The sequence below is a fragment of the Lepisosteus platostomus genome, chromosome 3 (genome assembly GCF_059453375.1).
Source record: "Lepisosteus platostomus isolate fLepPlt1 chromosome 3, fLepPlt1.hap1, whole genome shotgun sequence".
Lineage (NCBI taxonomy): Eukaryota > Metazoa > Chordata > Actinopteri > Semionotiformes > Lepisosteidae > Lepisosteus > Lepisosteus platostomus.
In genome coordinates, this window is record NC_142613.1 from 17,617,206 (window position 1) to 17,640,721 (window position 23,516).

Consider the following 23,516-nt stretch of genomic DNA (forward strand, 5'->3'; position numbering starts at 1 on the left):
CTCAGTGGCAAATACAAATGATGGATCTGAGTGGCTGCTGTGACTGCAGCTAAAAGTTTTCAAGTGAGTGTTAATATCATTTATACGTAACCTTTGATTGCTAGAATTAATATTGGCTGTAGTGGAGGCTTTCAGGGCTGCTGTGGTTGCAAAGTATTGTTGCATGGGGGTTCCTTTTTGGCCGTTTGTATTTTAAAGGTGCTCAGGAAGAAACACTCAGGAAGGTGGGCTGGGTAGTGGTAATATCATGTTTTAGTTTTCTAGTTATATTTTGTTAGAAAAAATCAAGTAAAAAAGTTGATTCATAAAAAACTATTTTAAAAGCATTGCGAATGTTTTAGAAAATATCTCATTCCAAGATAAGATAGTTGAAATGTCACAATTTAGCTGAGTGAGTGATGAATGAATTCTGAAAGAACGTAAAGGGATTCCCTGAAACCACAGTGGAAATTGAAGAAACTGTGGAACATAAACAATGGCTGCATTATGAAGTTATTGCAATATTGTTAAGATCAAATACCCAACCCAATTTTATATAATTCTTTTTTCTCATTGAGTAAGCATTTTTAAAATATGTGAGCATCACTTGAATTAAGATGCATCATGTGAAGTAAAGTGTACATTTTTAAACTTTTAGCCAGTTTAATGGATGAGTGGGTTAGTTCAAACCTAATGTGTTTCCAGAGAAAAAAACAGGCCATTTTTAGGGACATTTAAAGACAGCAGGGCAGAACAACTCCCTCATTGGTAGACAGAACACTTGAGAAACACGCAGAAGACAAAGAAGCATATTTTGCAGCTAATATCTAAGAAGCTATAATCAGCAGGAGGAAGACTGAACAAAAAATATGTCTAGTTGTCCTACAAAAATATAACAGTGAGCTCACAAATGCATGAATATTAAGAGCAGAGTAATAAACAGGAACATACACATTTTCTCTTAAAATGGAGGGAAACAGTAACCCACAACTCTGTCTTGAGATTTATTGCCACAGTGGAAACAATTTTGTAGAGCTCTCTATAACTTCCAAAACTTTGATCCTAGAAAGCCTAATTTAAAAAGCTGTGGTGCATAATTTTAAAATATTGGTTTCTTTTATTTTTTTTTGTGTGTTTGCTGTTTCCTCAGGTATGAAGTAAGAATAGAGGCTTGTACCCTACTGGGCTGTGCTTCAAGTGACTGGGCTTTAGTCCAGACATTGGAAGCTCCACCTGCAAATCAACCTGCACCAAAAATTGAACTCCAGGAAGACTCAGATGGGATGCAGACTGGCTTTTTGATAACATGGACTATGCCCACACAACCCAATGGAAGGATTCTCCACTTTGAGCTGTACAGAAGAAATGTCATCATTATGGATACCACCTCAGCTGCAGTCCTGGTTTACAAAAACACAACAATGTCATTCAAAGATGAAAACCTGCACCCATTCACGGAGTATGATTATCAGGTAAATATGTGTTGGGTCTATATTTATCTATTTTGGTGTGAAATCTAAGATAGACTAAATTGCTCAGTAGTGAGTAAACTAAACATCTCTGTCAGATCAGAGAACATTTTCATGTACTTTAGATTTTTTTACAACTATCAGATGGATCTGAGAATTGTTTTTTCCAATTTTATATTTCTAATTGTTCAAGTCCATAATAGCCCAGAAGATGGGACTCAGATTAATAAGATTAAGATTTAACATATACTGTATCTCTCTTCTCCTCCTTCATTTTGGCTTTGGCTTGTTTTTATTGCCCCACAGTTATCCATATTTTTATGCTGTCAGTCTAAGAAGTGTGGGGATAAAAGTATGGAGACTATTTCTAGTTGAAACCTTAACATCCTGGAGCTACAGAGTAGGTGTGATAGTTTTTTAACACTCATGCATGCAGACAGGTATTTAATTTGAGTACATAGAGCTGATTTACTTTACAAGAGCTGTCTAATTGACAGCCTACCCTTTACAACAAAACTAGCATTAGCATTTGATTGTCAGGTACACGATGCATAATCAGAACAGAGATGAATTGATACAGTATGGTTGATTGTTTTTTTTTTATTTATGAGACATAATTTATGACAACTCGCCGGCAAACTGACTGATGACCAAATGTAAGCAAAGTGATAAATCAGGAGCTGTGAAAGCACAGATGATTATGATCGAATCTATTGAATAAGCTGTTGCCCTCAGCCATTACAAATATTGGAAAGACCTTTTAAAGTCTGCTATTTGTCTCCAGGGAGGTTGCTAACTATACCCATAGGATATCAAGTCTTAAATTGTCTGCAAAAGTTATACTCCTGCATAGCTCTCCCTTTTTGTGGGTAATGTGTTTACTAACACTGTGTTTATAAAGACATTCCCAACCTAATGAGCACTACAGTTAACTACTATCTCACTTATCTCACAGCTTTGTAATCCATTAAAAAAAACAACTTCTGGATCTTGTAGCAGCACAATAAAATCATTGTTCTTACTGTTTACAGTAAGTCATAGGCTATAAAAGAGAAACATCTCCAGATCTGTGAATGCTAAGTTTATTTTTATAAATAAAATGAAATTTACTTTCAGAGCCAAAAAAATAAACATATATTATATTGCACTTACCATTCATATTAATTCCATGAGCACAAACACAATTTATTTTTATTGTAAAGAAAATTGCGGGTTTGACTTACTTGTCCCAATACTTGTGGAGCTGGAAGATGTCATTTCTCTTCTTAGTCTGAGGTCTTGAAGTTTTCTTGGCAGTAATCCTGTCATTAAGATTTGTGACAACCAGATTTCCTTTAACAGTGTTGTTAAATATAATGTGACTATCTGTCAAATGTTAAAGTCTTACTTCCATCTTTTTACATTTCAGCCTTGAATTAAACACTGTTGTTCATTTGCAGCTCCCACTCGGAGATGTGGCTCCCTACTCTAACCTCTGAATATAAAGGTCACAAAATAAAGTATTACTTGTCATTATCACTGTAATCTATCAGTATTGAGATGGCCAGTCCTGTGGAGCCCTGAAACATAAGGTTTTATAGCTCACCGTTAAGTCAACACGTTCGCAATATTAGAATTGCATATCAGATCTATTTAGCAGGTTATTTCTTCAAGGCAAGGTAATCATGTTTTTGCTCCCATTAATTTCTAAATTAATTAAAGAGATTACCTGTTTACGTGGTTATAATTCTATTGCCTTATAAACTGATGGTTACATAGAAGTACCAAGAATTGGCTCCAATATCACACTTTGCTGATTGGTTATTCCTTTCATAAATCAAATTATTATTTTAATGGCATGTTGTATCAATACAATGAATGCATTTAATGAACAATGAGGACAAGTTTCCCAAATGAAAATTATACAGAGTTTGTAAGATAGAGATTTTATTGTTGTCTAATACTATAATTAAAAAAAAATCTTTCAAGAGAGCACGAGCCGGATGACTTCTTTCCTGTTACTTGAAACCACTTGTGAAAATGATCAGTACAGACTCACTAATGACCAAATTGCTTTAACAAACCTCCATCAATTAAAGCTGTTTTTTTATTTTCTTGTAATTATTTATCAGTATGCATGCCGTGCAGCCTGCAGTAAAACTGTGCTTCCTCTCAAGGGCATATTAAAGCTCCTAGTTTGCCTGATTGAATTGTCTTTGTTGAGTGAATGCTCTGAATGGTGTTCGGAAACTCAAGAAGTTTCTCCTTCTATTATAAAGATGCTCAAAGACCATCAATTTAGTTTATTCTAAAATAAAGCATCAAGGCTAAAACTTTTTTACTGATACAACTGTAAAATTATTCAATTTCACTCTAATATGAATAAAAGTTTGAACAATAAACATGGGGATTACCCTATAGTGCCCAAAACATTTTTCACTTTATTTGAGATCATTTTCCATGTTGCAACACTGCACCATTGATGGCAGCACTTTTTCAGCAAAATTAATCCCTGACATATTAGCGTTTCACAGTATACACTGTATATTTATTACTTCAGAAATCAACATAATAGCACCAAAAATAATGTATTAATTACTCTTAAAAATTATTTCATGTGTAATCATGAAAGGTTGAAGTAGTAAAAAGCAATTGTGAAATATGTGAACAAGTCAGATTTAGCCAAGCTCTTTGCAGTGACCTTTGCTTCCTTTACTTGACATGTTAGCCTTTCTCTGACCCACAGTTTTGCTGACACATGGGGAGATTGCAGCTTTAGCACTATGGGTTAGTATAGAATGTGCATACGGCAAATGGCTTAGAGAGTCTCTTTACATTGCCATTTAGATCTATCATCCTGATTGATCACAGTGTAATTGGCTATTATTGAGGCTAATTTAACCCTATATGCACGCACATCCATCTGTTCTGTCTATTACTTCTGACAATCTACAAATTACTTACTCATGCAAATGCTGACCTCAGCTGACCTTTTATGGTATTCATGTGTAATTATACAAATGCTTTCTGATAAATAAGATTACCTTACCTTCCATGTGTTAATTTACTCCTTCATTAAGGTAAAATTAAATTTTCATGTAGATTTGTTCAAGAAATGTTTTAATAAATGCTGAGGTTTGTCTGTTACGTACTGAGCTTTTTTAGTTAGGTGAACCCTTTGGAAAGTTGTCTCTGAGTTACCATTCTGATAAAATACACAGAATAGGCCCAACGTGAAGGTCAGCTTTTATTTAAAAGTGTAGTATCAGCTTCAATAAAGAGAATCAGAAATGAATTCCTGTTAACCCTCTCAACAGATTTCAGTACAGAAACATTTTCCTTTGCTTACTGTGATTGTAGGTGTACTATGTCAAAAGTATAATGCATGATTCAGCATTCAAAGTTAATTATTTATCAGTACTTTATCAAAATGTGTTGAAAATAATAAATATTACATTTTATAAACGTTATAAATTATGTATAATATAACATTTTGTAAAGTTCCTTTTTGCAGATTTAGTTATTGTCAGCTCACAAAAGAGAAAGCATGAATATGGGAAGAATTCACTTATTTTTCACTCACTGAATAAATATGGTTAGGTATCAGAAAGCAACACTGATGTTTCACTCTGTATTGTAATTTTTGTTCCTTGTTCCTTTGGGGCTTAACATTTTTTTTCAACAAAGACAGTTTAGGACCCTACCTACAGTGCTTTTCGTTTGAAAAGCAAAGTTCTGAATTAATTTTTGTATACAATAACAAGACATCCTTTCGGTGCATTTTACTCAGTGTGTTATGGCTGCCTCTCCCCCAGGTGTGGGCAGTGAATTCTGCAGGACAAGTTGCCAGCTCCTGGAGCCGTGGCCGAACAGGTCCAGCACCTCCCGAAGGACTTCATCCCCCAACCTTTCTCCAGGTGCAGGCTACCTCTGCTGTAGTCAGCATCAGCCCCCCCACCAAGCCAAATGGTATCATCAGCCTCTACAGAGTCTTTGCAAACAACAGGGATTCCCAACTCTTGGTAAGAAACCCAACGTTTACAATTCTGGCCTAATTTGAACTGGTTGCCAATCCTTACTGGGTCACCTTAGGGAACAGCATACAGTCCAGTCTGGTGCGGATTTAAAAAAGTTACAAATAAGAGGAGTTCATTCTGCCACTAATTATTTTGTTACTTGTGGCTATTTGATCACATACAGCCAATGTTTATGGAGTCCCAGAGAATCATCTTCAATAATCTGACAATTTTATCTTCCAGAACAAGTTTATCTTGCACACCTAAAATGTTCATTTAATTTTTCCATGAGTTCCAACTTTAATTGTAGAGTTGAAATAGTTTTTAGGGGAACAGGATTTAAAATATTTGATTTAAAGCCTTCCATCCATTTTAAATATTTTTTTGGTTTCACATTAAATTTAACATTCTTCTGTTTTGGAACAAGTACAAATTAATTCCATACCAAAACGTACGGAAAAAACACAATGCTTCACTTGTGGAGTTTTCTGCAGAGAATGAGGAAGGGAGCAGAAATATAAGGCCAAGAGATGGGTAAGGAGGACAAAAGAAAGGCAACTAAGTAGGGGAAGTGAGGTATTGTGTCCAAAGCTATGAAAAGCTTGAACATGAATTCCAGGTGAAGAATGAAAGAGTGAAATCTGTAAATAAATGTAAAGATTTAGACATAAGTCTATCACTGAGAGTTTGGGAAAGATGTTAACCTAGTGTAGAGATAATTTTTGCTTCTGAAGTCTTCCTGGAGTAAGAATCCAAGAATACCTGAGAAAGGACTTTTTTTATACAAGAAAGTAACTTTGCTAGACTGCTAACAGTTTTCCAAACATTGTGGATGCTGAACAATGAAAATTGGGGCATTTTGTGGTATCTGTTTTTTATTCCCCTATTGTTTGTTCTTTGAATTCAGTAGACAAAGCAAATAATATTTTGATATTTTAGATGTTCTCTTTTTTTTCAGCTGTCCGAAGGAACATCAAGAGAGCAAACTATTCATGGGCTCCAGCCCTTTACTACCTACTCTGTGGGAGTGGAGGCCTGCACCTGCTTCCACTGCTGCACCAGAGGGCCACTTACCCAGCTAGTCACCCTGCCGTCTGCCCCCTCCAATCAACCTGCACCCCACATCCACAGAGTCACATCCAGATCTGCCAGTGTGGAGTGGCAGGATCCCCTCTCTCCAAACGGCATTATTGAGAGGTACAGATATTACTAACATTCCCATCTTGAAATATTCTCCCAAAAATGTAAGATTGGTTGCATTTTGGGGAATTCTGTGGTATGAAATATTTTAAAAATATAATTGTTAAAAGCTCAAATGTATTATTTAAAATGTATCAGACTTTTTTGCAGTCTTATCTCACTAACTTTAGAAAATATGTATTTTATGGAACATCAAAAGACACATAACTTTGTTATTTTCAGGAAAAGTATGTTCTTCAAATCAAATCAATTTGCAGTAGGTGTGCACTATTTATTTATTTTTAAACATAACTTAAAACCTTGTGCAACACACTGTAGTAATCGAGTGGTGCACCTTCAGGAAACCAAGTTGCAATGGACTGATAGAAGCCCATATGAGAATGAGTAGTTCGATGATTATGGTGCCCAACCTGTTCAGTTTTAAAGGGCTCTTAAAAGTGGTAGGATCTGAGCTGGGATTTCCTAGAAATGCAAACCCAAATGGCCCACATGGCTGAAATTTTGTAATTGGTGAGTTGTAGTATTCAGTGTCTTGCTTGTTGATTTGCTGTTTATAAAATGAAACATGGATCTTTTTTATTCATTTCCATATCTAATGATTTATCTAGTAGGGATTTAAAAAGCTTTTTTCTCTTGTTTTATACCAGCTGTGAGCTTCATATCCACACTGCTTGTCCTCAGCCAGTGCAGCCAGTCCTGACTCCCTGTACCCCATCGCTGAGTGAAATGAAGTACTTTGGAAAGGAGCAGAGTTACAATATAAGTGACTTACAACCATACACCACCTACAATCTCAGAATCATCTGCTACAATTCTGTAGGGAGCACAGCCTCTAAGTGGATATCCTTTACTACTCAAAAAGAGCGTAAGAAAGCTTTCACTGTAATTACTGCAAATACTTCCAATTTTGATTGATCAATTCCAAATACATTAATTTTGATTAATTAACAATCCTGGTCAAGGGCCTGCTGGATTTCATTACAAATGAGTACTCAGCTGCTTCATTAAACCCTTAATTAAAGTAAACTTTTTTATTTTTTTTTACTTTCAAACTTTTTTTTCTTGATTTCTTTATTGCTGATTATAGGGTATTCATAAAATGTCCTAATATGAACATAATTTGAAAGACCTGAAAAAAAATTATTATGCTTTGTCTGAGGGTACAATAACATCAATGAGGGCTCATTTAGAAAGAAAACCATTAAACACATTGATACTTCAACCGGAGAAAAACAAGCACATTCTACACATACAGTTTAATGTTTGTCTTAAATTTGCATTAAAGACCAAATGCTGCCTTTGCATTATCAATCTAGTCCATAAAACTCCATAGGGCTTTTATTAAATTTAAGTAATACTTGAAAATACTAGGCAATAATAAATTCAGTGTCCCACTGTTACTGACACATAAGCTTTTGTTTTCGAGACACCAACAATCCATCCCCCCATAGAAACAGGAGGACATGCTCCAATGTGTCTTGTGAGATGGCTTTACCCTTAGTTTCTATAGTACATTCATAAGTGGTAGACAGATATTTTCTGGACTAAATTAACTACTTAATAAGCCAGAAATCAGAGTGACACAGAAGATCATAGTATTTCCACTCTAGTCCTTCCATTAACACTGGACTAAAAAGCAGTGGAAAGGATCAGTCTTATATTAATCTTCTTGATGCAGAACCCCATGCCTTACCTCAGGTAGACCCTTCTTGTACCCTAAATTAACCTTAAAAATATGAAACCAAAACATTCCATTTTGTGTTACCGCAAATTGCCAAAACCTTTTAAGTGGTAAAGAAGAGTATACAGCCCCTTCAGTTTCACAATTTACTAATGCACTGCAAACCTAACCTATATGTATATTGTCTTTGTTTCCAGAACCAAGGTACAGAGCTCCATTCATTATCATCAGCAATCTGACAACTGTGTACCTCGATTGGAGTCACTCCTTTATTCTGGATGGGCAGCTCCAGGACTATGTTCTAACAGAGAACGGCATTCGTCTCTACAGTGGCTTTCACAGCACTTTGTATATTCCCAGAACCTCTGACAAAAGTCAGTAAAATCTTCTCATTTTCCCTTCTGACTCTGTACACTTGATATATTTTTTACTATACATATTTGTGTATTTTATTTCATATCACCAGTAACTGTGTACCTCCCCAGATTTTAAATCACCAATTATTAATCAATTCTGTTTGCTGCTACAGATGCAGGTAGGTTTTGGTAGCAATAGTAGCAAGAATGCTATAAAAAAACACGGCAAACTACTTGTGTGTAGTTGTGTTCTACTAAATCCTGTTTGATCATAATGAATCAGTTTTGCTATGGAAATCTCAGGTCTATATCTAAGAATGCTTGCATACCTCTTAGCATTATAATATATTAGGGACAATATTTTCAAAAATTGGTATCTATAGAGTTTGAGACACTGTTTGTAGTAAGGATCCCAGCTGATCCCTAAAGGTGAAAAAAACTAGAGGGGTATGCCTTAAAACTGAGGATATGCCTGTAGTGCTTCCTTTAATTCAGACAGAGAAATTTGGGCACTCAGAGCAACAGATTCAATCTCTGAGAGACTTGGCAGCTGAAGGCCTTCAAGAAACTGTTTATATTTGTCACTATCATGTCTAATGTCAGAATTCAGAATTGATTAAAGTTGGCTTGGAAGCTGCATCTCCTCTCAAGGTCTTAATAAGGGAAATATTCACACACTTTCATTGCTGTGTAATCTCAAACCAGAACAAATCAGTTCAGTCTGCTGAAATGAAAATAATCATTCTGCTTAGCTCTATGTATAAGAATCAATCAAACATACGAACAAAAGATTAAGTTCCTTCCTGTTGATATTCAAGTGAAGTGCAAGTGTTTCAGAGAAAGAGTTTCAGTGTGCACTCAAGGAGTGCTATTTTACACTCAAGTTCTTTCATTTTTGCAAACAAGATTTATTGAGATTAGAAGCATGTAATGTAGTTAAGGTTGCCACCTGGCACCATAATCTCAAGACACTTTGAAACAGAACATGATTTTAAAGTTGCCCTGAAACAGGACTAAATTAACGCGTAGGCTGAGTGCCAAACATTTACTAAATCGATACTGCTGCTTAATTACCGTGTGGAAGCTGACAATGCAATAGTCATCTGGAGTAATTTTTACTTTCCATTTTACTTGATTATTGGCAGTTATCCATTTTTTAAAAGCTGTGACCTGATTAAAGTAGAATCCTAATTTGCACTGACTACCTATCCAACATGTTCCTCTGTAAAAGGACCAGCATACAGCTGATTACTTAATTAATCAGAAGGCTGTGGAAAGTAGGACAATAATATGAAGACAATGTACAGTCTGATAGCTTCAACTGACAGGTAGATTCTAATGAAATTATAAAAAAATATTCCAGATGTTCTTTAAGTAAAACAATCATTAAGCATTAATGTCAATTAAGTTAGCATTTAGCACTTATTTATGCACTAATTTATTCTGGTTTCAGGGCAACTTTAAAACACTGCTCTGTCTCGGAGTAACAGAGCATTATGGAGCCAGGTGCGATCCTAACTGTTGTTGTGCACCTGCTGAAGTCATTTATTGCAACCCACAAAACACAAGGGTCCCTCACTAAGCCAAGGTTAAAGGGGAGAAATTAATCAAGTTGGGTTTAGAATATGAGCTTAAATGATTCATTTTTGGATAGAGTGGTGTTGACGTACCATATTGTGGCTTTTTATGGATTATATGAAAATATTCAATTAGAATGCATTGTGCTATGATTGGAAAGAACAAAAATGAAATCTGTCCTAAAGAATGGTTTATGTGTCCTAGAGAATGGTTTATGTGGTTTATGTGTTGCCCAATTAAATATAAAACCTTACCAGATGGGTTTAGCTCTTACTAAGCATTGAGCACCCCAAGGTCAGATGTTGATCTTCACAGACCAAAAATGTTGTGTACTATGAGGTGGACTACCATGCTCATGATGTGGAAAGTTCTCAGTTAAATACAGCTTGCATACATTAATTTATTATAGTCATCTACTGATTTCTGAACCCCACATTTATAAATATTCGCTGTAACAAAGCCAGTAAATATTTACCTATTTTTCTCCCTGTGAGCAACATTTTTCACTACAACGAACAAAATTCTTCAGGCAGAGAACTTGTACATGGAGGAACAATCTAGGAAATGTACCCAGCTTTACAGGACTTTGGCCCAATGTTCAGACCTGTTTATGTTGTGCTCATTGTGTTGCAGGGTGCATGCCCACTTTTATTTTATCATGCATTATCTGTGCAATCAACATTCATTACGTGTCCAAAATGCGTGGAAAAACCTTGCAAAAGGACAAAATTAAGATCATGGCAGAATCTAATGTTGGTACTGTGAAACTGCTTCACATTACAAAGGGAAAAGAGTTATTCTTTATTAAATTTTTAATAAATTTAATTATTTATTTTTTATTAAATTAGTTCTTATCAATACTAGAATCCTCTCAGGTGGTAGACAAATGGTTGTCCTCTATTTTTTAGGATTAGGACTATTATCTGACTGATTCATAGTGGAGATCCCTTCCAACAGATTCTTTGAAACACGGGTTGGAAACTGTGACAGAAAGGCAAGCACTTTCTTATCAGAGACAAGTTTTCACCTCCATATGAGACCCTCAGCACCACAGGATAAATCGAGAAAATCTTCAGTTTTTCAGAGCTCGGCCCGGACCGTCATGATAGTTTTGCATTTGCCTACTGTAGCTACTTCTATAAACTGAGATCTCTAGGCACTGCATAAATAATTTCTTTTTCAGCAAACTGACACAGGAAGGAAGCTATTTTTTTCCATTGCTGTGACCTAAGTTGTGACATGCTATCGGAGAATGTGGAGGACTGTGGTGTTTTCACACAATGCTTCATTGATTGGCACCAGAGCCTTGGCCATAGTTTCCACTGCCAAATCAGTGATGATGTTCTGGGCATCAAGTGCTTGCTCAAACACCACCAGCACAAACTCCTACCAACTGGAAATCAGTATAAATTGCTTCCTGTCCACTGTATTTTGAGGGAAATTATATCCTTTCCCCTCAACATCATTACTATTCAGAGATGAAGACAATCAGACTGCAGGACAGTGGAATGTTATTACTTTATGATAGAGACAAAAGAAGAGCCTAGTTCAATGATGGGCAATCCCGGCCCTGGAGAGCTGGAATATCTGCAGGTTGAATGTACAAAATTATTATTTTTGTTATGGGTGAAAGAAGTTAAACATCAGCAAAAACTGCAAAGAAAAATTAAACTAAAATGAGTTGATTGCGGAAGTATTATACACAGATGCCACTCAATTAAATGTGAGAGTTTTCCCCAAAAAACAATTGTGCATCTGAACTAATTTTTGTTTGCCAAAGCAAAGGGGGTAAATACTTATGTAAGTAATACTGTGTATACTTAGTTTTGGATTTTGTAGGTGTTGTTCAGTTTGAGCATTCAGGTTTTCATTTTATATAAGAATTCAATCAAATGGGATAACATTGAAACAGGATGAATACTTTTGCAAGGCACTCTAAATCCACCACAGTGTACAGACATAAATATCAAACACAAAATGAAGCTCTAATGTGGGGAGGTAAACAAAGCTACCTTATTCCTTTGCAGAAATAAAAAAAAAAATTGATATACAGTAGTTACTTAAATAGGAAAGCAACTCATCACTGATGGTTAGTGCCTACATCAGATTAAAATTGCTTTTCACTACTACCATAAGTATAAAGACAATGGACATCTCCCTTATTAAAATATTACCACTATTTCTTATAATGAAAGCTCATTTCTACTGGTCATTCATGGGGTTAGTAGTCAGGTTAATTTCTATATAAGCCCTCATTATTGGAGGAGTGTTAAATTCCAAATGCATATAATCACATTATTCAGAATAATTTTTGAAACGTCACAATCAATACACTTAGGAATTATTCATTAACCAGATAAAACTGGGGAAGGTGCAATGATAACTGCCACAAGAGATTATAAAAACAATTTCCAATAGTTTAGGTCCTGTCACTATAATATGCTTTACTGGGAGGCTTTGGAGTGACTCACATGTTCTCCTTGATTGTGGTTTGGAACTTGGGTCATGTCAATACCCATCTATGATCAGGATTTTCCAAGTGATGGCATACAACTAACTGAACACCACCAAGTGTAGGATAGGATTAGTCAGGCAAGTAACTCGTGGCTGTCATTAACACAGCCACACCAGTGGCTTCCCAAGCACTTCCAAGACTGAGGTGCTGTCAGTAAGGGATGCACATTTCCTTCAAATGGCAATGTACCCTCTATTCGGAGTTGTGACAAATGTCACAACTGAAAGTCAAATGTTTCAAACATGGATGGATCAGAGGCGTCTGAACATATTTCCTTATTCACTCCTATGTGAGGCACCAGGATATGTAGTTGCAAGCGGAGACATAACAAACACGAAACTGGCTACTTAAAAAATGGATGGGTGACACATAATTTGGGTTTGGGTCACCAAAAATTGACAAATCTAAATCTTTAAAAATGAAAATATTTTATTGCTTTGCAATAAAGAACCTGATTTAATGAAAAATGTATCTGTGATTGTGCAGTGGTTAGACACAACAGCTCTACATCTAATGTGGCCTCTTAGTGACAGTCCCAGGGAACTGCCCTATGTGCCCCACCTTTAAATGATCTATTAATAGAGTTTGGTCAGCTTTGAACCTACCCAACTTCAGTGGCCAATGTGCACCTTCTTTCAAGGAATGTGACTCCCTGCAATTTGATGTTATAGCTCATACCTGAACCAGCAATCTCTGGGCTAAAGGGCCCAAACGGCACTTGGAGCAGAGGTGAAGGATAAGTTGAAGTGTTCAGGAACCCCTAAAGTCTTAATTCTTTTAATCTTCTTTTTTTCTGTGTTTATGATAGACATTCACTTGGCTGTAACGACATTCTTCTGCTGTTATTCTGTAAAGTCTCTAATCTTGAGATATTGTACAGAAACCTACTTCAAATCAAGTTCCTTAACGCTTGAAAATAAAGCAGTAACCAGTTCAATGTAGGCATCAATAGAACTGAAGCCCAGAAGCCTTCTTCTTTGTTATTTTACTTTTAAAAAAATAACACCCGTTTCTAATTGGTTGCCTTAGACTGATCAGAGGTAAATTGATCACCCTGTTGATTTGTTGCTGTAGCTCCAATTGCGCCAAGTAGATGAGGGTTTGAAGTTGTCCCTCTAACCTTCAAATAGCACTCTATTAATATGCATGAAAGTTTAACCTTCAATTCTGCTGGACCTCTAATCATGTGAAGGAGAGGTGCTCTTTTTTTTTTCTTCTTGACCAAGTACAAAACATGATTTAAAGTTAAAAGTACAACCAGCAGCAAGGACATTTCACAGTGAGGGAGTTTTAAATGCACTTTAAATATTCATTATAGTAACAGGTATATTCTCTCTGTCTTAGCCTTTGTGTTTCAGGTTACATGTACCACTGATGTGGGTAGTATCAGTACTCCCATTATTAAGTACAACACAGCTACAGGCATTGGTAAGTTTTGCCAGCGTCGGTAAGTTCTGCTTTTTTCATTTTTTTCTCCATTTAGCATGGAGCACTTGTTTGTTTTCATGCCAACCAGGTTTAACCATGTATATAGACATTCGAGTACTGGAATGAGAGTGAAAAGATGTATACATGTACATACCAATATATAATTTCACCATTCCTGGAAAAAAGGAAGACAGAATTTGAACTTTATCAGCATGTATTTATTCTAGACACACAGCCTTTTAAAAAAAGAAATCATGTTTGCAGTCAAAACTTACTGAAGCAGACAGCAACTCGATATCGTACCATGTCACACTGAATGTAGCACCGCATCAGTGAAGGCAGATGCTGAGAAAGCCACTGACTGACTAAATGCAAGGTGATTGCTTAATGAAGCTTTTGAAAAAGCAAGTGTATGCAAAAGTAAAATAATAATTCAGTTACCAGTTCAGTTATATCTTTTCTGAGAGTCAACAAAAAGAATTTCACTTTGATTAAAGAATGAGCAATAGGAGTGAACAAAAAACAGACTTGAAATTAAAAACATTTCAGGAACCTTTGAAATTAGATCAAATTTACCAAATTACATTAAAAGTAGCATTAGAAATATAACTACACATAATGCAGGACACATTTCGTTTTTATAGGTTTGCTGCTGTGCTCTGGTAATGGTCTGCTTACAAAACTAAATTTAACAATATGTTAATTCATGACTATGAAGTGTGATTGGATTATGAAACTCCTGTTTTGGACATGAGAGAAAGGTTATTCAAACTAATGAAAATGGATGCTATGAATTCTGTGACTTTCTGGAGACGATGTCTTTCATAATGTGAGTGAAACAAAATCTCAGATGCAAGAATTAGTTCGTGTCATTTGAAGCAGTGATGTTCACTATTTTTTATTTTTACAAAAGAAGGAGGCTCATAATGGATTGTTCTGCAACATCCGCCGCTGAGTTTTGTACTGTAGTTCACTGTAATCCAAGGGTTACACTGAGGCTGAGTCAGCTATTGTTCTCTTTTAAAGGTCCAGTGGACCCCACAGCAGGGGGGAAAACAGGAATGCAGGACTCTGATTCAAAGTTCTATACTGAGCTGTGGTTCATCATCTTGATGGCCATGCTTGGCCTCATTCTACTGGCCATCTTCCTGGCCCTGCTGCTGCAGAGGGCTCTCCACAAGCCCCCATTTGCCAGGGAGAGACCACCACTAGTACCTATTCAGAAGAGGACTTCTACGTCTGTCTACCCACCCAATGACACCTACATGGTAAGTCATGCCTGCTTTTCTAGGCAGAGACGTTATTTCGTTATTCACAAGTATTGTAACCTAAGTGATTCTGAATATAGAAAAGTTTACGACTGTCACATTAAATTCAGTTCCATCTCTTCACTTGTGGATTTCCAAAATGTATAACAGTGCATAAAACAGGTTTGCTTAGGGGCAAAACAAAACATCAACAAACTAGGACAAAAAGTGCATGCACATAAATGTTCACATCTACACAATGTTTTTTTTTTAATTATTGAATGGTAAATATATATTGTGTTGCAAAGTTTCAAATGCCTTCAGGGATTATTTTCAGAATAAGTACAAAGGGGAGAAGTGTCCCAGTCTAAACCCCATCCTGGTGAATTCCAGTTCAAATTTCCAAATCATCTCTCAGGATCACAAGTCAGTATTCAGTAGGGTTTTTTTCAGAAAACAAAACTTAATTCTGTAGTCTGTAAAAAATGTCACATTTTTTCTGTGGGTTTAAATTTTCGAATCCACATTTGGAGTCATTTGGAATCTGCAACCTCACCCTTTACACTGTAATCTAATAAATGCCCATGAAGGCATTTAGAAATCTCTGCCATGAGGTAGTTCTAAATCATGAAATCATTTAGTGAATAACAACCATGTGGGTGTTCTCATTTTACTATACATATTAAAATGCTTGTTTTAGTAATTAATCTATTCCTGAATCTTTAGAACTAGTATTTAAGTAAACTGCAAAGAGAAATAAATAGTATTGTTATATTCTGTAATTGATTTAAAAATGCTACTCAGTGCCATTAAAACATCACTGAATAAGAGTAATACAAACCAGTCATCGTGGTGGTAATTTAACTATTGCATTGGAAAATATCTGCTGCTGCCCCTGCATAAGAACAAAAGAATGGTAATGAATCAGAGAAGGCCATAGATTCCCTCTGCCATATTACTGATTCCAGCATGTCATTGTTGGTTTTTTTTCTAATTGAAGGATACTTGTGTATCAGCTTTCTTAAATTGGGTATTTGGTTCCACTAACCCATAGACAGTTGTATTGGTTAATGTTTGTGAATGTATATTTTTAACATTAGGTTCTCCTAACCATTTGAATTGTTTCTCTTAATTGTTGGCAGTACATAGATATTAAATTGTAACGGAAACCGATAGGTGGAGTTCTATGGGAGAAGCAGGGGGTGCTCTTCCCCTTGCTCTGTCATTCAATTATCTCTTTCCTAATTAAACCCTAACCCTGCTAACACACACGTCTAGAGTTTTTTAATTCAACTTACTTGAATTCTGAGCACTAGACCTATAATGGCTCGCAGCCCTAATTCTCTGTCATCTCCAGACTGCCTTTCTCTCCTAAAGCAACTTGAAGAGTCTCCATGCTGTTCGTTTTCCACGCTGTTCATTTACCACTGTTTCACCATCTTAACCTTCTAATTTTCAACCTAATCCTCTTCTCCCCCATCGCTGACACTTCTGCTTCTCCCATCCAGCCTTCTACATTACATCGTTCAAAACACCACTGCACCACCTCGGATACGCCAACTCGTTTCTTTTACAAGGACTGGCCTCTTCCAAGGCACCTCAAATCACTGTTAGACAGATGTATTCCTATTCCCCCTCACTCTGACCGTTTAGCCCCTTTTTTAAACTTTTATACTATTCCGTTTCAGCTCAACCAGTCCTCCATCCTTCTCTCTCTGCAGCAGTACCTGCAGCTCCGCCTTCAGGAAATCGGACAGCCCCTTCTCCTTCTGTCAACTCTCTAGTTCCGCCTTTTCCTCCTCCATGGCTAACCAGCTCTCTAGCAGATTCTCTTTCTCTGCAGAATTCCCAGTAGCTTTCTCAAACTCTTGAACCGCTTTCTCACTCTGTAGCCGATATTAACTGCCTTCTGCTCAACCTTGAAAATTCCTTTCATTCGGCTCTGCCTTCTTCAGCCTGACCATCTCCAGTCCCTTTTTTTTCCATCCTCAGTACAGCTAAAGTTCATACACCCATTTGTATTCCCACCCTGGAACACGCCCTTCTTCTAAGTTCTATACTACAACCGTCTTTGAATGCCGCTTTGAATGATTTCAGAAAACTGAAATCAATTGGCAAATTATTACAAACTAGGATAGCAAGTCACATAAGTGACTAGGATAGCAAGTCACATAAGTGATCATTTCAAAATCTGAAAGTGTTGACCTGGGGTCATGTTTGGGGGGTCAGTGAAGCTCACTTCCCCGACCTCAGGATGGCAGCGCCTCCTTGACCCTTTCTGGGGAAGTTCTCAAATGCGTGCCAGAGGAGACACCCATTATTCTCGGGATCTCTAACTTACTAATTCTCATTCTCTCGGTCCCCTGAGGGTTTATCCCAGTTGTGATGTGGCTCATCAAAATGACTCTAAGCAAGTCAGGGGACTTCTTCCATTTCCTTCATTTCCTTCTCGAGCAGCTTTCTCTTCATTCTCAACACCTCGGGCAGCAACTCTTAAAGTGATTCCTCCAGTCTTTCTCTCCCCTCTTGAGGGATTCCCTCCCAGTCGTGAGGCAGAGCCTCTCATGAGACTCTTTTCTCTACTTTGCTAACCCCAGCTTCTCCCCTTGAATTAGGTAAAGATAGTTTTTAAATTTTACAATCCATTACTAAGTAATGATTTGGAATTGTTTGTAGAATTGTGCTCACTATTTTTCAAAAAATATATATTGCACCTCTGGAATCAGTAAGATGAAAAATGACCAGCAATATATTCCCAGGTTTAGGAAAGAAAGAATCTCCTACACTAATAGGCCAAAATAAATTCTGGCTCCAAATTCTGGTCCTGTGTCTGCTGGTTATCATTCCAACTGAACTACAAATCAACTCAAATATTTCAATTGTTTCAATACTGGCATAGACATTTAAAAAACTTGTATGAAGTTCTGAATTCTAAAAATATCCTACTTCGTGGCTACAGTTTACAACATCTTCAGTATACAGAATTTTAAGCAGCTTCTCCTCAGCTTGCTAACCCTTATTTCTGAATACACAGCCCTTAATAAGTGATCAATTTAGGATGAACAGACATACAGTTAAGCAACTAAAAGTACATTTTAAATATGATCCAAACAGAAAACTGAAATCAATTGGCAAATTATTACAAACTCAGAAGACAGATGGACCACCGCACCAGGGTTTCACCCAGCTAAAAGAACCAAGTGGTTTTAATTTTGAACAAGGAATGTCAAAATCTCTATAAGGACTGACAAAGGCAAAATCCCATTCAGCTTCTTCAAATTAACAGTGAAAGATTAATTGGAGGTCACAAGTGGAAAGTAAAGGAATTGTTTTTAACATTGAGAACATGAAGTGCTTTGTATATTTATTACAAATGTAGGTAGTTATGTAAGTCCTAGCATTCTTTTAAGGACTTGGCCTTTTCCTTTTCAGAACACATTGGAGCCTAGACTAACCCATCTCTCTCTTTGCTAATAGTGCTACTAATACAGTTTTACCTTAGCCCCTTTACCTGTCCTGTTGAAAACATTTACCCAATAAGAGAACATTTATACATCAAAGCTGATTCCACTTTTAAGTTAAATTTTAATGCTTCTAGCAGTCACATATATGTATGCATTTACATATATACATTTGCATTAAAATGTATTTACATTACATTAAATTTCGTTCCTCCTGACATCTTGCTTAAAAGGGAACGGTTACTCTCCATATTAAAGAAATCAAGCTTTTTGTCTGGGTTTTACTGCAGGTGGTAATTTACAGATTCCTGGAAAAGCTACAGGATCGCAGGCCTCCAAGCAGCAAACTACTGGCATGCATGACATGCTTATGACAGAAGTGAACTTGAAATTTACTTTGCTTGAAAATATCACATTGTGTAGCTGTATGTGAATCTATGATGCGGTATTTTTTTTTACAGCAAAAGGCCAGGAAGTGTAAAATGTATGCTTATTTAGAAGTGTACAAAGCTAAGAAGTTCATCAAAGAAAATTAATATCTTCTCTGCCTCTATTCTTCTATTTATTTCACATCTGTTGTTGTGCAGCTGTTTTCTTTGTTTGCCCTGACAAGCCAAATTCTCATTTTATAATGAAGATATATATAAATAAGGAAGATTTAAATTTAATATAAAAGCCAAACCCAGGCTTACTCATTGCTTCCACACTCCACACTCCACACTCCACACTCCACACTCACAAAAAATGTAGGAAACAGTGTCCAGTTTTTACCTATGTTCTGTTTTACTCAGAAGGAAATTCATGTAAAATATTCTGCTAACACATTTTAGGAGGGCAGCATGGTGGGGCAGTGGTTAACATTGCTGCCTCACAGCACTGGGGCCTTGAGTTCAATTCTGTAGTGCTATCTGCATGGAGTCTGTACAGTACAGTATGTTCTCTGCATGTACACGTGGGCATCTGCTTCGGTTTCCTCTCACAGTCCAAAGACATACTGGAAGGTTAATTAACATCTGGGAAATTGTCTCTGTTGTGAGTGTGTTGTGTGTGTCTATGTGACCAGCAATGAATTGGCATCCCATCTATGAATTGGCTTCATTACTCTCTGCTCTCCTCCCCACTAATAGCTGATGTGTGGTGAGCGTTCTGGCGCACTATGGCTGCCGTCGCATCATCCAGGTGGATGCTGCACATTGGTGGTGGTGGTGGAGGGGAGACCCCATTACCTGTAAAGCGCTTTGAGTGGAGTGTCCAGAAAAGCGCTATATAAGTGTAAGCAATTATTATTATTATTATCAAGGGTATATTCTGCCTTGCGTCCATTGCTTGTCAGGATGGGCTTCGTCTCTTCGGCCACACTCTGTTGAATAAAGGGGTTAGAAAATAGACGATGGTTAGATGGACATTTTATGACTGGCCCGAGGAAACCATTCTGTTGACTCTTTAAAAACATAATATAGTCAAAAATTGCAATAACCCTAAAGCAATAACAAAAGTTCATATGGAAACAAATGGTTTCTCACTAAACATTTGTGGTAAGATAATAGGATTTTACTGTAGTTATTCCTAAAGCCCTGTGTGTGTGTGTGTGTGTGTGTGTGTATGTGTGTGTGTGTGTGTCTTTATTACATAATACATTGCCTATTTTAAATACTTAAATACAAAACTATATTAATCATCTTCACTATTCAGTAAATTTTTTTATGTAATTGAACTTGAAGATCTGAAATGTTGTACTTCCAACTTCTGTAGATTTCATAGGTCGCTGCTTTGCACCGAAACAATTTGAAAAGACATATTTTCAGCTAGAGGAAAAATTAATAAAGCACCATGGTAAAATGCACCTTGTTGAAAATATACTGTAGGGTCTGCCTTGAAAAACTTAGAATAGAATTGATTTGCATTAAATCTAGTCATCTTCTCTTTATCACAGGTGCTTTGCCTGCATTAGTTTGTGGTTGAAGAAAACAAACTGTATATCAAAAACTGGACAGTGTTTAATACTTTTTTTAAGAATCTGGACATCTGAATCTTTACTTCATTGTGTCAGTTTAGAGTCAACACACCTGTTTTGTGGCCTTTAATTACATGGTTCGAAGTAAGCACAAAAGTCTGTTGCAATGTATTTACTCAGTGCTTTTGACATCTCATTTTCTTCAACATCCTTTTATTTCCCAGAAGAGGGCCCTGATGTTCTGAAATTTAATTGTTACTCTCTTAGCAAAACTGCCACCTTGTGGGAGTAAAAAAAATAAGCAGCTCTTTAAGGGATGTGGGAGAGAAATGTGCACACAACACATATGTGTTTTGAACTCACCTTTTCATAATGTACAGTACATGGCTTTTTCAGTACATTTTTTCTATATACTATACTCTATGTTTGATCTTTTTTTCTCTTTGAATGTTAATGAAATTGGATACTTTTTTTTTTCCAATTTTCCTTCTGCTATCTTTAAACTGGATTTCTGTATGAAGCAGAAAACCTCTTTCTCTGAAAATGCCTCTAATCCAATTTCCAGTGCAGCTCCTTCTGCATCTCCTCACCAAACACAACAGTGTGCAGAGATGGTAAGCTTCTGGTTACCTGTCATCCACTAGGCATGGTTTAATTGTACAGTATGCAACATTTGTGCTAGAATGTGCTCACAGTTATAATCTTCTCTACTGTGTATAAAATGACATGTTCTGTGTGAGAGAGTTTTAGGCTCTTATCTTTCCAAAGGACCTATAGAAATGTTACGTGAACTGTTCTGCTATCAAAGTTGAGGCAATTACTTTTTAAAAGTGGAGTTCAAGCAACAGTTACTTTGCTACATTTTTATAAGAAAAATAAAATCATGCCCAATAATGAGGTCCTGTGAATTTCAGGGCTGACTTTTGCTAGGTCACTGAAAAATGCTTTGCTTTCATGCAAAGAAACCGAAATCTTTAACAGCATAATTTTTGTTTCCAGTTTGATACTGTTCCGGATACATCTGATTCCACCAGCAGTGTCACTCTTAAAAGCTTTACAATGCATTTAGAGGTATGGCTAGGAGAGTGTGCATGTTTTAAACTTAGAAGTGTTATTTTCTCTAAACATATATGCAACTCTTCTATGGCTATTCTTTCCTTCTTTTAAAAAATAATCTTCTCACAAAGAATGTGTAATTCTGAAAATGCATTTGTGGTGTATTGTGTGAAATGTTGCTTCATAGATTTTCACCCTCTGTGATCTGCTTTCAATATACATTTGTGTAAATATCCCATAATACCTTGAAACACATATTACATATGTATTTATAGTATAATGTATTTAATTGAAACAAGCAATGAGCCTTGTTGAGGAAACGTCCAGCTATTTGTATGTTGAACATAAAAATAGCTAAGGCCTTGTCACATGGGCCATTTGTGCACTTCCTAATATCCTTGCATGTTTCATGAACATTTATTATGCTTGACATTGCAGTTAGAATTTAAAGTTCAGAGTGTTAAAATTCGATATACAGTACATTAATAAAACTACATTAGATTAACTATTATTCATTCACTGTGAGCAAGGATAAAAACTGTGCTACAAAGCCAAAATTAAATGTCTAATTCAAAGAAAAAGGGCGAAGGTTACACAATATGTGCAGTGCAATTTAATTAGCATAATATGAGTTATTGCATTGAGTAGTAAAAATATATATGTACAACCAGATCCCTGCCTATTAAGGGGACTAAGTGTAATATTTGTAAAAACATATTAAGAGGTCTGTGAAAACAGACTTTACTAGTGCCTTAGGACCTACAGAATAATTAGGCAGTATCTAGGACATCACTTCACTAGAAGACAACACAATGATATCTGAACAAGCAGGGCATCAGTAGACATAGATTAATACATACATTAAGACATAACTCCTTCCAAAAGGTACACAAAACTGATGCCATGTCTTATTTTGATTACATTGTACAAGATAAAACTACTACTGACACTGGTTAGTATATTTCTGCAAACAATATGTTTTTTTTTATTACACCTGAAGTTGGTAAGCACTCTGACAGTGGCTATTTTATGCCAGATTTTTTTTTCACTAAAAGCACAATGATAAAAATACATGCACTCACATTTATAGTTCCTTTCTGGTACAAGTAACTGGGAAGGAATCAACATGAATTATTAATGTGTATTCAAATGTAGTCTATACTGTAAATTGGAGGCTCTTTGGTGAGTTTGACTGTATCGTCTCTTCATCTAAGTGGCATTGTGTGCATCTGATTTTTGTTGCAGATTTCATACATGTATTTCCACCCAAACCTCCAGTTAGGTTGGATCTTTTGTCTCAGGCCCAAGGCTATGGAATAGCTCTGCAACTGAGTAATTACAGCTACTTTACAGTCCCACCCCATGAGGCACTTGGTGGCTGTTGGCCTCCATATAAGATACCCCTGAGACCCCAGGGGTTATGAAACAACTTTTCGTTGGATCAAAGTGTCCTCTCATTTTTAGATCCGGTTCTCACAACCAACAAACGAAGAGCAAACCCTCTTAGCATGAATTAGGAGTGAGGTACCCCATTTAACAATGTGAACTTTTATGAGAGGTGAAAACTCAGCAATTCCCCACTTTTCAAAAGCAAGAG

At 36.4% G+C, this 23,516-nt stretch overlaps 1 protein-coding gene across 1 annotated transcript in view; it reads left to right on the forward strand.

Moving 5' to 3' along the window:
- ush2a (Usher syndrome 2A (autosomal recessive, mild)) overlaps positions 1 to 23,516 on the forward strand; it is a 427,426-nt gene that overhangs the window by 398,261 nt on the left and 5,649 nt on the right. The window contains exons 64-71 of the mRNA XM_088624763.1: positions 1,130 to 1,451; positions 5,243 to 5,449; positions 6,402 to 6,640; positions 7,291 to 7,508; positions 8,522 to 8,698; positions 14,118 to 14,201; positions 15,228 to 15,469; positions 21,385 to 21,477. Of these exons, the coding sequence (XP_088480889.1) occupies positions 1,130 to 1,451; positions 5,243 to 5,449; positions 6,402 to 6,640; positions 7,291 to 7,508; positions 8,522 to 8,698; positions 14,118 to 14,201; positions 15,228 to 15,469; positions 21,385 to 21,477 (1,582 nt within the window). The remainder of the gene's footprint in view (positions 1 to 1,129; positions 1,452 to 5,242; positions 5,450 to 6,401; positions 6,641 to 7,290; positions 7,509 to 8,521; positions 8,699 to 14,117; positions 14,202 to 15,227; positions 15,470 to 21,384; positions 21,478 to 23,516) is intronic.